Source organism: Eretmochelys imbricata, chromosome 16, assembly GCF_965152235.1.
Source record: "Eretmochelys imbricata isolate rEreImb1 chromosome 16, rEreImb1.hap1, whole genome shotgun sequence".
Taxonomy (NCBI): domain Eukaryota; kingdom Metazoa; phylum Chordata; order Testudines; family Cheloniidae; genus Eretmochelys; species Eretmochelys imbricata.
The window spans coordinates 6,790,227-6,804,473 of record NC_135587.1 but is presented as its reverse complement, the minus strand read 5'-3'; the positions used below and the strand labels follow the sequence as shown (position 1 = coordinate 6,804,473).

The 14,247-nt window shown below is 45.2% G+C and overlaps 1 protein-coding gene across 1 annotated transcript in view; it reads right to left on the bottom strand.

Moving 5' to 3' along the window:
- The window catches only part of LOC144276263 (discoidin domain-containing receptor 2-like), a 123,321-nt gene that overhangs the window by 46,493 nt on the left and 62,581 nt on the right, over positions 1 to 14,247 (bottom strand). The window contains exon 8 of the mRNA XM_077836232.1: positions 2,501 to 2,687. Coding sequence (XP_077692358.1) covers positions 2,501 to 2,687 — 187 coding nt within the window. The remainder of the gene's footprint in view (positions 1 to 2,500; positions 2,688 to 14,247) is intronic.

The window sequence follows — 14,247 nt, the reverse complement described above, 5'->3', positions numbered from 1 at the left end:
TGGCAACGGGCTTTGTTGCAAGGATAGTTTCCTGGGTTAGTGGTTCTGTTGTGTGGTGTGTGGTTGCTGGTGAGTATTTGCTTCAGGTTGGGGGGCTGTCTGTAAGCAAGGACTGGCTTGTCTCCCAAGATCTGTGAGAGTGATGGGTCGTCCTTCAGGATAGGTTGTAGATCCTTGATGATGCACTGGAGAGGTTTTAGTTGGGGGCTGAAGGTGATGGCTAGTGGCATTCTGTTACTTTCTTTGTTGGGCCTGTCCTGTAGTAGGTGACTTCTGGGTACTCTTCTGGCTCTGTCAATCTGTTTCTTCACTTCAGCAGGTGGGTATTGTAGTTGTAAGAATGCTTGATAGAGATCTTATAGGTATTTATCTCTGTCTGAGGGGTTGGAGCAAATGCTGTTGTATCGTAGAGCTTGGCTGTAGACAATGGATCGTGTGGTGTGGTCTGGATGAAAGCTGGAGGCATGTAGGTAGGAATAGCGGTCAGTAGGTTTCCAGTATAGGGTGGTGTTTATGTGGCCATTGCTTATTAGCACTGTAGTGTCCAGGAAGTGGATCTGTTGTGTGGACTGGTCCAGGCTGAGGTTGATGGTGGGATGGAAAGAGACTGGGAGTGGATGGTTCATTACACAAAGTAAAACTATTTCCCCATGGAGTACTAGTGGCACCTTAGAGACTAACCAAATTATTCGAGCATAAGCTTTCATGAGCTACAGCTCACTTCATCCGATGCATCCGATGAAGTGAGCTGTAGCTCATGAAAGCTCATGCTCAAATAAATTGGTTAGTCTCTAAGGTGCCACAAGTACTCCTTTTCTTTTTGCGAATACAGACTAACACGGCTGCTACCCTGAAATCTATTTCCCCATGTTTATTCCCCCCCTCACTCCCCACTGTTCCTCAGACATTCTTGTCAACTACTGGAAATGGCCCACCTTGATTATCACTACAAAAGTCCCGTTCCCCCACCCCGGCTGCTCTCCTGCTGGTAATAGCTCACCTTAAGTGATCACTCTCGTTACAGTGTGTATGGTAACACCCATTGTTTCATGTTCTCTATGTATAAAATCTCCCCACTGTATTTTCCACTGAGGGATAGCTCAGTGGTTTGAGCTTTGGCCTGCTAAAGCCAGGATTGTGAGTTCAATCCTTGAAGGGGCCATTTAGGGATCCAGGGCAAAAATTGGGGATTGGTCCTGCTTTGAGCAGGGGGCTGAACTAGATGACCCCCTGAGGTCCCTTCCAACCCTGATATTCTATGATTCTATGAATGCATCCGATGAAGTGAGCTGTAGCTCACGAAAGCTTATGCTCAAATAAATTTGTTAGTCTCTAAGGTTCCACAAGTACTCCTTTTCTTTTTGCTTAATCTTTCTGTTTGTTTACTATCTCTTAGCCAGTTTTTAACTCATGACAGAACTTGACCTCTCACCTTTCACAAATGACAACTTGTATGGGACTTTCCCAACGGCTGTTTGAAAACACAAATAAACTGCTCCTTTTTTAGCAAGTATTTTACTGGCACTCTCAAAGTACCATAGGAGACAGGAGAGGCATGTCTCTCCTTAACAGGAGCTGTATTTCCTCTGTCATGTCATGGTAATCTAGGCACACTATATCTCTGTCTTTAATTATTGTTTCAACCAATTTTCCTGATACTGAAGTAAGGCTCATTGGTGTATAAATCCTGGCATGATCCCAGGTCCTTTTCTAAATGTAGGTACATTTGCTATCTTACAATTCTGTGCTATAGTATCTTATTTTAATGAGCGATTGCATATATTTTTTAGCAGCTAGGCAGCTTTGTTCTTAAGTTCTAAGTTCTTTCAGAATTCCTGGCGGTACAACTTCTGTCCTGGGAACTTGTTTCTCTTTAATTTAACAATTTGTTCTAGGGATTCCTTTTTCTCCTGTCTGTATCGGAGGATGTCTGGTATATTACTTGGTATGTTTCTGTACCTTCACTGAGTGGAAGTGGCTTTTAGAATCACATTTCCAGTGACAGGTTTCAGAGTAACAGCCGTGTTAGTCTGTATTCGCAAAAAGAAAAGGAGTACTTGTGGCACCTTAGAGACTAACCAATTTATTTGAGCATGAGCTTTCGTGAGCTACAGCTCACTTCATCCGATGCATCCGATGAAGTGAGCTGTAGCTCACGAAAGCTCATGCTCAAATAAATTGGTTAGTCTCTAAGGTGCCACAAGTACTCCTTTTCTATTTCCAGTGAGAAAACTTGCATTTGCAAGTTCAAAATATTCTCTAAAATTCACTTCAAATTAGCTGTTTCTACAAATATTTCTGCCCATAAAGTAATTCATTGCGATAGACTAAAGGCCACAAACAAACAGAGCCAGAGGCAATGCAACTGCTTATTGAAATAAACACTGAACAGAACACGCATGGCGGTATCAGTCCAGAACCAGAATGCCGAGGAGACTCTGGGACCCTGTGTGCCACACAGACAAAGCCAAGATCTGGGGAGATGGGAAGACTGCAGTACCTTCATAGAGGTGAAGTTCCTCTGCCGGTCAAACTGAAACTCCATTTCGACAAAACCTGTGCTGAAGCTCTCATTCTTCCAGCCGACATAGTCATACCCTGGCCACACACGGTACTGGTGACTCTGTGTGAAATCGTCCAATCCCAGTACACCATCTGTTAGCTGGCCCAGACCTCCATACAAATGCCTAGCAAGAAATGGCTCATGGTTAGACAGAGCACCAGAGAAGAGAGAGAACAGAATCATAGACTCTTCCGGGTTTGACCGGACCTCTACTCCTCTCTTGGTACTGAGAAAGGATTGATTTCATTATACCTACGACACCCTGGAGAGATGAGTACCTAGTTCCAGTCCCGACTGTCTCCTGAATATTCCCAGCCACTCCTTGACCCACGGCAGCTTTTTCTGTTTTGAGGGACAATGAGAACCCTTTTCTCTAATCCTGCATGTGAAGATGTAGCCAAGCGGCCAGTGCAAAAGCAAAGATTGGAGAAGGTATTACTGGGCTCAGAGTCTTTCCAGAGTCTGTCAAGCCCCTTTGTGATCAGAACATAAGCAGCTCAGGAACATAAATAGGCAGTTTTCTCTTGCTGAGTGGTTTAGGCAGGGCCAAGCCCAGCACTGGATAAAGCCAGCAGTTTGTGTGCTGATCTGAACCATTTGCCAGTGAGAGCAAAACACAGCCATGGACAACTCTTGAGAAAGAAAACGGAGATTCTCAAAAGGGACATTTCAGTTCCACCAGATAGGTGGGGCTCAATCCTGGGATTTTTGCCACTGAGCTGTGGAGGGGGCCGTGTGGAGCTGCCTGCCCAGGGACATTGCTGGGGAAACTGTCACAGGAAGGCTGCTCCTCTCATTGGGCTGGCACAGACTGTTCTCTCTGGTGCACCGGCTCTTGTGGACCCTGCCTGCTCCCCTCCCCTGGGAGAGCAGGAGTAAACAGTCCCTGTGCGCCACCGGGCAGATTGGGCAAGGGCAGTTACCGTGGAGACCCTTGTGCAGACGTGTGAAAGGGGAGTCTTTTGCCTACCCCTGTGCACCTGAGCAAGGAACCTCCAAATCCAGCCTGTAGACAGAACACACCCAAACTCTGACTCTCTTGAGAGACGGTGGCTTTGGATTTGGGCAGGACTTTCCAGGGCACCTGAGTTAACCTCTTAGACAGAAGAGCCCCAATGGAATGAGGATAACATACTTCAGACATTTCGCTCCTGCAGGCTATTCTAATGTTCTGGAAACCCTTAATAGAGTTTCAGTGTCAAACAGTATGGGCCTGATTGTGTCTCCTTGATCTGTGCATGGAACTCACCTGTGCGTGGAAGGGGATCACCAACCTCCATGGCAATTTTTCAGACTAATAGTTTATTTGCTGAAAAATGCACTTGCAGTCAACCCAAAACCATTTGTGACTTTGACATGAAAGAGGAGCTGATAGGGCACTTACTTGCGATGTGAGGACCCAGATCTGAATGATTGCTCAGGAGCAGGGATTTGAACCCCTATGTCCCCCCCATGTAAGTATCCTAACTGCTGGGCTATCCTGAGGACAGATTCTTATCTTATCTGGTTACGAGGACAGATTCCTCAGGATAGGCTTCTAGGGGCACAAAGCTCTAAAGATATAGAGCAGGTTGCACAGAGGAGCCAAGAGGCCAGTGAAGAAGCTTGGCAACATGTGACCTCCAGAAGAGGTAAGCGGAATGTCCGGGTTCCAGTAACACAGACACAGGTAACTAACCGCTTTCATGTTCTCTCCACAGGTACCGTTGCGGAGAGTGGACCAGATGATATGTCTGGGGCGAGAAAGCAGAAGGAGACTCCGCTGGTTGGAAGGCATGAGATGCAATGTCCTGAGGTTGGGGGTTCCACGACCACCACTCCCAAGAGGAGAAGGCGGGTGGTGGTGGTCGGGGACTCTCTCCTCCGGGGGACTGAGTCATCTATCTGCCGCCCTGACAGGGAAAACCGAGAAGTCTGCTGCTTGCCGGGGGCTAAGATTCGCGATGTGACGGAGAGACTGCCGAGACTCATCAAGCCCTCGGATCGCTACCCCTTCCTGCTTCTCCACGTGGGCACCAATGATACTGCCAAGAATGACCTTGAGCGGATCACTGCGGACTACGTGGCTCTGGGAAGAAGGATAAAGGAGTTTGAGGCGCAAGTGGTGTTCTCGTCCATCCTCCCCGTGGAAGGAAAAGGCCTGGGTAGGGACCGTCGAATCGTGGAAGTCAACGAATGGCTACGCAGGTGGTGTCGGAGAGAAGGCTTTGGATTCTTTGACCATGGGATGGTGTTCCATGAAGGAGGAGTGCTGGGCAGAGACGGGCTCCATCTTACGAAGAGAGGGAAGAGCATCTTTGCCAGCAGGCTGGCTAACCTAGTGAGGAGGGCTTTAAACTAGGTTCACCGGGGGAAGGAGACCAAAGCCCTGAGGTAAGTGGGAAAGAGGGATACCGGGAGGAAGCACAGGCAGAAATGTCTGTGAGGGGAGGGCTCCTGCCTCATACTGGGAATGAGGGGCGATCAACAGGTTATCTCAAGTGCTTATATACGAATGTACAAAGCCTTGGAAACAAGCAGGGAGAACTGGAGGTCCTGGTGATGTCAAGGAACTATGATGTGATTGGAATCACAGAGACTTGGTGGGATAACTCACATGACTGGAGTACTGTCATGGATGGTTATAAACTGTTCAGGAAGGACAGGCAGGGCAGAAAAGGTGGGGGAGTAGCACTTTATGTAAGGGAGCAGTATGACTGCTCAGAGCTCCGGTACGAAACTGTAGAAAAACCTGAGTGTCTCTGGATTAAGTTTAGAAGTGTGTGCAACAAGAGTGATGTAGTGGTGGGAGTCTGCTATAGACCACCGGACCAGGGGGATGAGGTAGATGAGGCTTTCTTCCGGCAGCTCACGGAAGCTACTAGATCGCATGCCCTGATTCTCATGGGTGACTTTAATTTTCCTGATATCTGCTGGGAAAGCAATACTGCGGTGCATAGACAATCCAGGAAGTTTTTGGAAAGCGCAGGGGACAATTTACTGGTGCAAGTGCTAGAGGAGCCAACTAGGGGGGGCGCTTTTCTTGACCTGCTGCTCACAAACCGGGTAGAATTATTGGGGGAAGCAAAAGTGGATGGGAATCTGGGAGGCAGTGACCATGAGTTGGTTGAGTTCAGGATCCTGACGCAGGGAAGAAAGGTAAGCAGCAGGATACGGACCCTGGACTTCAGGAAAGCAGACTTCGACTCCCTCAGGGAACAGATGGCCAGGATCCCCTGGGGGACTAACTTGAAGGGGAAAGGAGTCCAGGAGAGCTGGCTGTATTTCAAGGAATCCCTGTTGAGGTTACAGGGACAAACCATCCCGATGAGTCGAAAGAATAGTAAATATGGCAGGCGACCGGCTTGGCTTAACGGTGAAATCCTAGCGGATCTTAAACATAAAAAAGAAGCTTACAAGAAGTGGAAGGTTGGACATATGACCAGGGAAGAGTATAAAAATATTGCTCGGGCATGTAGGAATGAAATCAGGAGGGCCAAATCGCACCTGGAGCTGCAGCTAGCGAGAGATGTCAAGAGTAACAAGAAGGGTTTCTTCAGGTATGTTGGCAACAAGAAGAAAGCCAAGGAAAGTGTGGGCCCCTTACTGAATGAGGGAGGCAACCTAGTGACAGAGGATGTGGAAAAAGCTAATGTACTCAATGCTTTTTTTGCCTCTGTTTTCACTAACAAGGTCAGCTCCCAGACTGCTACGCTGGGCATCACAAAATGGGGAAGAGATGGCCAGCCCTCTGTGGAGATAGAGGTGGTTAGGGACTATTTAGAAAAGCTGGACGTGCACAAGTCCATGGGGCCGGACGAGTTGCATCCGAGAGTGCTGAAGGAATTGGCGGCTGTGATTGCAGAGCCATTGGCCATTATCTTTGAAAACTCGTGGCGAACCGGGGAAGTCCCGGATGACTGGAAAAAGGCTAATGTAGTGCCAATCTTTAAAAAAGGGAAGAAGGAGGATCCTGGGAACTACAGGCCAGTCAGCCTCACCTCAGTCCCTGGAAAAATCATGGAGCAGGTCCTCAAAGAATCAATCTTGAAGTACTTGCATGAGAGGAAAGTGATCAGGAACAGCCAGCATGGATTCACCAAGGGAAGGTCATGCCTGACTAATCTAATCGCCTTTTATCATGAGATTACTGGTTCTGTGGATGAAGGGAAAGCAGTGGATGTATTGTTTCTTGACTTTAGCAAAGCTTTTGACACGGTCTCCCACAGTATTCTTGTCAGCAAGTTAAGGAAGTATGGGCTGGATGAATGCACTATAGGGTGGGTAGAAAGCTGGCTAGATAACGGGTAGTGATCAATGGCTCCATGTCTAGTTGGCAGCCGGTGTCAAGTGGAGTGCCTCAGGGGTCGGTCCTGGGGCCGGTTTTGTTCAATATCTTCATAAATGATCTGGAGGATGGTGTGGATTGCACTCTCAGCAAATTTGCGGACGATACTAAACTGGGGGGAGTGGTAGATACGCTGGAGGGGAGGGATAGGATACAGAAGGACCTAGACAAATTGGAGGATTGGGCCAAAAGAAATCTGATGAGGTTCAATAAGGATAAGTGCAGGGTCCTGCACTTAGGACGGAAGAATCCAATGCACCGCTACAGACTAGGGACCGAATGGCTAGGCAGCAGTTCTGCGGAAAAGGACCTAGGGGTGACAGTGGACGAGAAGCTGGATATGAGTCAGCAGTGTGCCCTTGTTGCCAAGAAGGCCAATGGCATTTTGGGATGTATACGTAGGGGCATAGCGAGCAGATCGAGGGACGTGATCGTCCCCCTCTATTCGACATTGGTGAGGCCTCATCTGGAGTACTGTGTCCAGTTTTGGGCCCCACACTACAAGAAGGATGTGGATAAATTGGAGAGAGTCCAGCGAAGGGCAACAAAAATGATTAGGGGTCTAGAACACATGACTTATGAGGAGAGGCTGAGGGAGCTGGGATTGTTTAGCCTGCAGAAGAGAAGAATGAGGGGGGATTTGATAGCTGCTTTCAACTACCTGAAAGGGGGTTCCAAAGAGGATGGCTCTAGACTGTTCTCAATGGTAGCAGATGACAGAACGAGGAGTAATGGCCTCAAGTTGCAGTGGGGGAGGTTTAGATTGGATATTAGGAAAAACTTTTTCACTAAGAGGGTGGTGAAACACTGGAATGCGTTGCCTAGGGAGGTGGTGGAATCTCCTTCCTTAGAAGTTTTTAAGGTCAGGCTTGACAAAGCCCTGGCTGGGATGATTTAACTGGGAATTGGTCCTGCTTCGAGCAGGGGGTTGGACTAGATGACCTTCAGGGGTCCCTTCCAACCCTGATATTCTATGATTCTATGATTCTATGATTCTTATCCTTTCTCTTTGGATAACATCTCTCTATTCAGGACTTGCAAACTGAGATTTTTTTCAGAGCCTTTTATCTTATCCAAATTTCAGCAGGTTTTCACAGGGACGGACAGAAAAAGGCATTTCGCTGGCATGAGGGTGACCCAGCGGCAAAATCTCATGCCCTGCTCTACAGCATGGAAGCTCTAGAACCTCTCAATGAAATGGCTGTAAGACGTTTTTAACATGTGCAAAACAACGTATTTTTCCTTAATTTCATTCTTGGAAGCAGCTGAACTGTTTTTGCTGAAACTTAAAAAAAAAAAAAAAAAAAATCAGCCTGAAACAGACACCCTGCACAGAAAATTTCAGCCAGAACTGTTCAAGTTTGGCAAAGTTAGAACAAACTGAAAACAGGGTCTTATAATAGGAAGATTCTCTATATCCTAGTAAGGAGGGAAGGACGGAAGTTGATAAAGCACAGGTAGGAAGTGAAGAGAAGTCAAATGAAAAAGAGTCCCGTTCAGTTTCATCACATAATGGCAGACAGATGACAAATTTCATAAGATACAAATGCTAGAAGTCTAAATACTAAGATGAGTGAACTTGAGTGCCTCGTATTAAATGAGTGGAACAATGATAATCAATGGGATACAGTAATACCAGGGTACAAAATACATAGGAATGACAGAGTAGGTCATACTGGTGGGGGCGTGACACTATATGTGAAAGAAAGCATACAGTCAAAGAAAGTAAAAATCTTAAATGAATCAAATTGTTCTATAGAATCTCTAGAGACAGAAATTCCATGCTTGAATAATAAGCATATATCAGTGGAGATATACTAGCAATCGCTTGACCAGGATAGTGATGGTAATTGTGAAATGCTCCAAGAGATTAGACATGCTATACAAAATAGAAAACTCAATAATAGTGGAGGATTTCAACTATCCCCATATTGACTGGCTACGTATCGTCCCAGGATAGGATGCAGAGATAAAATTTATTGACACCATCAATGACTGTTTCTTGGAGCAGCTAGTCCTGGAACCCACAAGAGGAGAGGCAATTCTTGATTTAGCCCTAAGTGGAATACAGGATCTGATCTAAGAAGTCAAGATAGCTGAACCGCTTGGTAATAGTGACCATAATAATTATATTTAACATCCTGGTTGAGGGAAACACCAAAGAATCCCATCACAGTAGCATTTAACTTCAGAAAGAAGAATTACACAAAAATGGGGAAGCTAGCTAAACAGAAATTAAACAGAAATTAAAAGGTATAGTCCCCAAAGTGAAACGCCTACAAAGTGCATGGAAACTTTTAAAAAACATAATAGATACTCAAATTAAATGTATACCCCAAATTTAAAAAGAACATTGTAAGAGGACCAAAAAAGTGCCACCATAGCTAAACAATAAAATAAAAGAAATGGTTAGAGGCAAAAAGGCATCCTTTAAAAATTGGAAGTTAAATCCTACTGAGGAAAATAGAAAGGAGCAAGTCAAGTGTAAAAGTATAATTAGGAAGGGCAAAAAAGAATTTGAAGAGCAACTAGCCAAAGGCTCAAAAACAAACAGCAAAAAAAAGTTTAAGTACATCAAAATCAGGGAGCCTGTGACAATCGAGGTTAGAAAAGAGCACTCAAGGAAAATAAGGCCATTGTGGAGAAGCTAAATTAATTCTTTTCATGAGTCTTCACTGCAGAGGTTGTGAGGGAGATTCCCACACTTGAGCCATTGTTTTTAGGTGACTAATCTGAGGAACTGTCCCAGTTTGAGGTGTCAATAGAGGAAGTTTTGGAACAAATAGATAAATTAAACAGTAATAAGTCACCAGATCTAGATGGGATTCACCCAACAGTTCTGAAGGAACTCAAATATAAAATTGCAGAACTACTAACTGTGGCATGTAACCTATCATTTAAATCAGCTTCTGTACCAGATGACTGGAGGACAGGTAATGTGATGCCAATTTTTAAAAAAGGCTCCAGAGGCAATTCTGGCAATTACAGGCCAATAAGCCTAACTTCAGTACCAGGCAAATTTGTTGAAACTACAGTAAAGAACAGAATTATCAGACACATAGATTAACTTGATTTGTGGGGAAGAGTCAACATGGCTTTTGTGAAGGGCAATCATGCCTCACCAATCTATCAGAATTCTTTGAGGGGGTCAACAAACAGATGGACAAAGGTGATCCAGTGGATATAGTGTACCTGGACTTTCAGAAAGCCATTGACAAGGGCCCTCACCAAAGGCTCTTAAGCAAAGGAAGCAGACATGGGATAAGAGGGAAGGTCCTCTCATGGATCAGTAACTGGTTAAAAAACAGAAAACAAAGGATAGGTATAAATGGTCAGTTTTCAGAATGGAGAGATGTAAATAGTGGTGTCCCCCAGGGGTCTGTACTAGAAGCAGTGCTGTTCACCATATTCATGAATGATCTGGAAAAAGGGGTGAACAGTGAGGTTGCAAAATTTCAGACAATGCAAAATTACTCAAGATAGTTAAGTTCAAAGCAGATTGTGAAGAGTTACAAAGGGATCTCACTAAACTGAATGACTGGGCAACAAAATGGCAGATGCAATTCAATGTTGATAAATGCAAAGTAATGCACATTTGAAAACATAATCCCAATTACACATACAAAATGATGTCTAACTTTGCTGTTACCAATCAAGAAAGAGATCTTGGAGACATTGTGGATAGTTCTCTGAAAACATCTGCCCAATGTGCAGCAGCAGTCTAAAAAGCTAACAGAGTGTTAGGAACCATTAGGAAAGGGATAGATAATAAGATAGAAAATATCATAATATCACTATATAAACCCATGGTACTCCCACAGGTTGAATACTGCAAGCAGTTTTGGTTGCCCCATCTCAAAAAAGATATTAGAATTGGAATAGGTACAGAGAATGGCAATAAAAATTATTAAGGGTATGGAACATATTCCATATGAGGAGAGATTAAAAAGAGTGGGACTTTTCAGCTTGGAAAAGAGATGACTAAGAGGGGACATGATGGAGGTCTGTAAAACTGTGATTGGTGTGGAGAAAGTAAATAAGGAAGTGTTATTTACTCCTTCACATAGCCAGGGGTCACTCAATGAAATTAATAGGCAGCAGGTTTAAAACAAACATAAGGAAGTACTTCTTCACACAACACACAGTCAACCTGTGGAACTCGTTGCCAGAGGATGTTGTGAAGCCCAAAACTATTACAGGATTCAAAAAAGAACTATATAAGTTTATGCAGGATAGGTCCATCAGTGGCTATTAACCAAGACGGTCAGAGATGCAACGCTAATCTCTGGGTTTCCCTAGCCTCTGTTTGCCAGAAGCTGGGAGTGGCGGACAGGGGATGGATCACTTGTTAATTGCCCTGTTCATTCCCTCTGAGGAATCTGGCACTGACCACTGTAGGAAGACAGGATACAAGGCTAGATGGGTCATTGATCTGACACAGTTCTTAAGCATGTTCTTAAGCATGGTGGTAAAAGCCACTCTGCCAGAGTGGGAATTCTCCTTCATGGAAAGCATGGAAACATAACAGCTTTCCTGGATCACGGTGGCTACTCTTTTTACATAATGAGCATCCTTCTATGATAACCCCAATATCCCAGATCATGCCAAGCCATTGCTCTGGTCTTGGGTCTCAGCATGTCTTGGTGCACCTCATGAAATCCACTATGGACTTCACTATTATCCCTCAGATACTACGATGATGGGCAGTGATATAAAACCCACAGATAGATAGAGAGAGAGAGAGAGAGAGATGTAATTGACAATTTCTTTTTCTGGCACTCAGGAATGACTACCATTCCTCTACCAAAGAGAAGTCCTGCTCCTTCATAAGCCAGGGACATCATCCTTCTTTTCTCTTGGCCAAGTCATTACTGTCAGCACTACTTGGAGCTGCGAATCTCCTTTAGTGACTCCTCCTAGCCTGACAGCATATATCCGTCTCTCCTCTGCAAATAAGTCTCCCTTTTCTGGAGGGGATTCGACCGTTACTGTGACCATCGTCTCCACCAGGATCCTCAGCCTGCATGGGTGTATTGTACTACGAGCCTCTGCTTCTGAAGCTGCAGAAACATTCTCCACAGGTGTGCTAACGGATGGCTTCCTAAAAGGTGCCTCCAAAGGCCTGTGATCAGTTTGAACTAGGACTGTTATTGCTGAAAGTGAACTAATGAAACTTTCTCACTGCATACAAAGCTGCAAGCAACTCTTTCCCACTCTCTGCTTAGCTTTGTTCTGCAGTATTAAGCTCTTGTGAGGGATCTGCTACTGGCTTGGCTTTCTTGTATTAAACCTGCTCTCAACCCATTTTTCAAGGCATAAAACTTGAGAATTGAGAACTGTTGGGGTGTGGAAGGGGACTGGGTTACTGGAATCTAGAAACTTCTAGAACATAAGCAGGGGCAAGATAATATAATTCTACACCAAGAGGGCTGACTCTTTTTATTTGCCAGTCTTCACTGCTGAAGTCACTGGATAATTGTTTCTCATTCTAAATGTAGTAAATGTGAATGCTACAGATCAATACTGCTAATGGGTGACTAGTATGTACGGCTCGGTTCTGTCACGCGTACTTACCCTGAGTTGTATTTTACTCTGGCATAAACTCACACGAGAGGTCACGCTCAGATTGGATGAGCTTCTGAAGTCAAGGATGCCCTGGTGATGGTGCATATTGGCTCTAATGACACTGCATCATGGGATAACTCATAGATTATAGATAACGGCAGGGAACTGGGAAGGGTACTGAAGAAGAAGAATGTCCAAACCATCTTCTCAGAGATTGTACCTGTCCCGTGAGCAAAGGAAGGCAGAAGATTCTGGAAGTGAACCGCAGGCTGTGAAGTGGTGTAGGGTAAAGCAGAGTAACATTGGTCCTTCTTCTACAGGAAGAGGGGGCTGTACAGTGTGGATGGCCTCAATCTCAGTAGAAGGGGAACCAATCTCTGCAGGACAGGCTAGCTTGCTTAGTCAGGAGGGCGTTATAGTAATAGCAAATGGGGAGGATGAACAGAGGGAAGATATGAGGACTTAGCTCAAAATGGAGATTTGAGAACAACATTACTCAAGAAGCACACAGACATGAAGAGAAGAAATTAATTGCCTACACATCACTGCTAGGAACCTGCGTAACAAACCAGATGAGTTGGAATTGCTTGTTTATGAGCATAAATTCAATCTAGTTGGTATAACTGAAACCCGGTGGAAAGATTCACATGACTGGAAAGTTAAAATCAATGGTTATAACTATGCTTGGCAGATTTTTTTTCTATAATTTTGATGGATAATATCAATTTTTATTTTTAAGCATTTTTAATTTTTTTAATCTATTTAGATGTTCACAGTTGCAGGAAATTATGGGGGATCAGACAATAATTATTTAATGATAGCAGATATTGAGATTCAAAAAATTAAAGCTTTGTAACCATTAAAGCAGAAATTGTCAACATCACAGGGTAAAAATATCCAAAGTAAATACCTTAAATCAAACTGATGGGGTGTTTACCACACACTTGCCCAGAAAGAGTTAATGAAGACTGAGAAGGGGGCTAATTAACACCACATGCCACAGCTGAGGGGAATCAAGTGGCTAAGTAATCCCATGACTGAGTCAGGCAGCCCAGCTGAGGAGGAATGAGCTGGGCTGGGGCTATAAAGACAGGGAATTGGAAGCAGAGGCGTGTTTGGGAAACTCTGCAGTAGCTCCCTGGGAGAAGGGAGGTGCTTTTGGGCTAGCAAACCCGGGGGGTGGGGGGGTAAGCCAGGAAGGTAGGGTAGGGCTCAGGGAAAGGCAGTAAAGTCTAGAAGGGAACAAACCTTGACTGCTAGCTAGAGGGTCCCTGAGCTGGAACCTGGAGTAGAGGGTGGGCCTGGGTTCCCCTACAGGCCACTGCAGGAATGGCATCATGGGGCAGTGATTGAGACTGCTCATGTGCAGAGAGACTTTGAAAGACTTTGGTACCCTGGAAGGGGAAAATGCATAGACTTGCCGGAGGTCTTGTGCTGTGAGAGAAGGGCTGCAGACCAGAGAGAGAGGTGGAGAGACAGCATGTAAACGCGGGAAGGGGCGCTGACCTTGCGAGCTATTCCTCACCGTGACCAGGAGGAGGTGTCATCCTAGTGGCGAGTGAAGTGCCCCGTCATAGTTGGTGGAGAATGCGGGCAATGATGGTTGCCCTGATACAAGGGGAGTCTGAAAGACTGTGCAGGAGATTGCCCCTGATAGAACGGGAGTATGAGACTCACAGATGGTTTGAGACAGCCGCCCCTGATAGAAGGGCAGTGGGAAAAGCTGTAGAAGAGACACTTGAGGCAAAGGGACAATGGAGCTGCCATGTGCAGAGGCCTTCTTTGCGAAGGG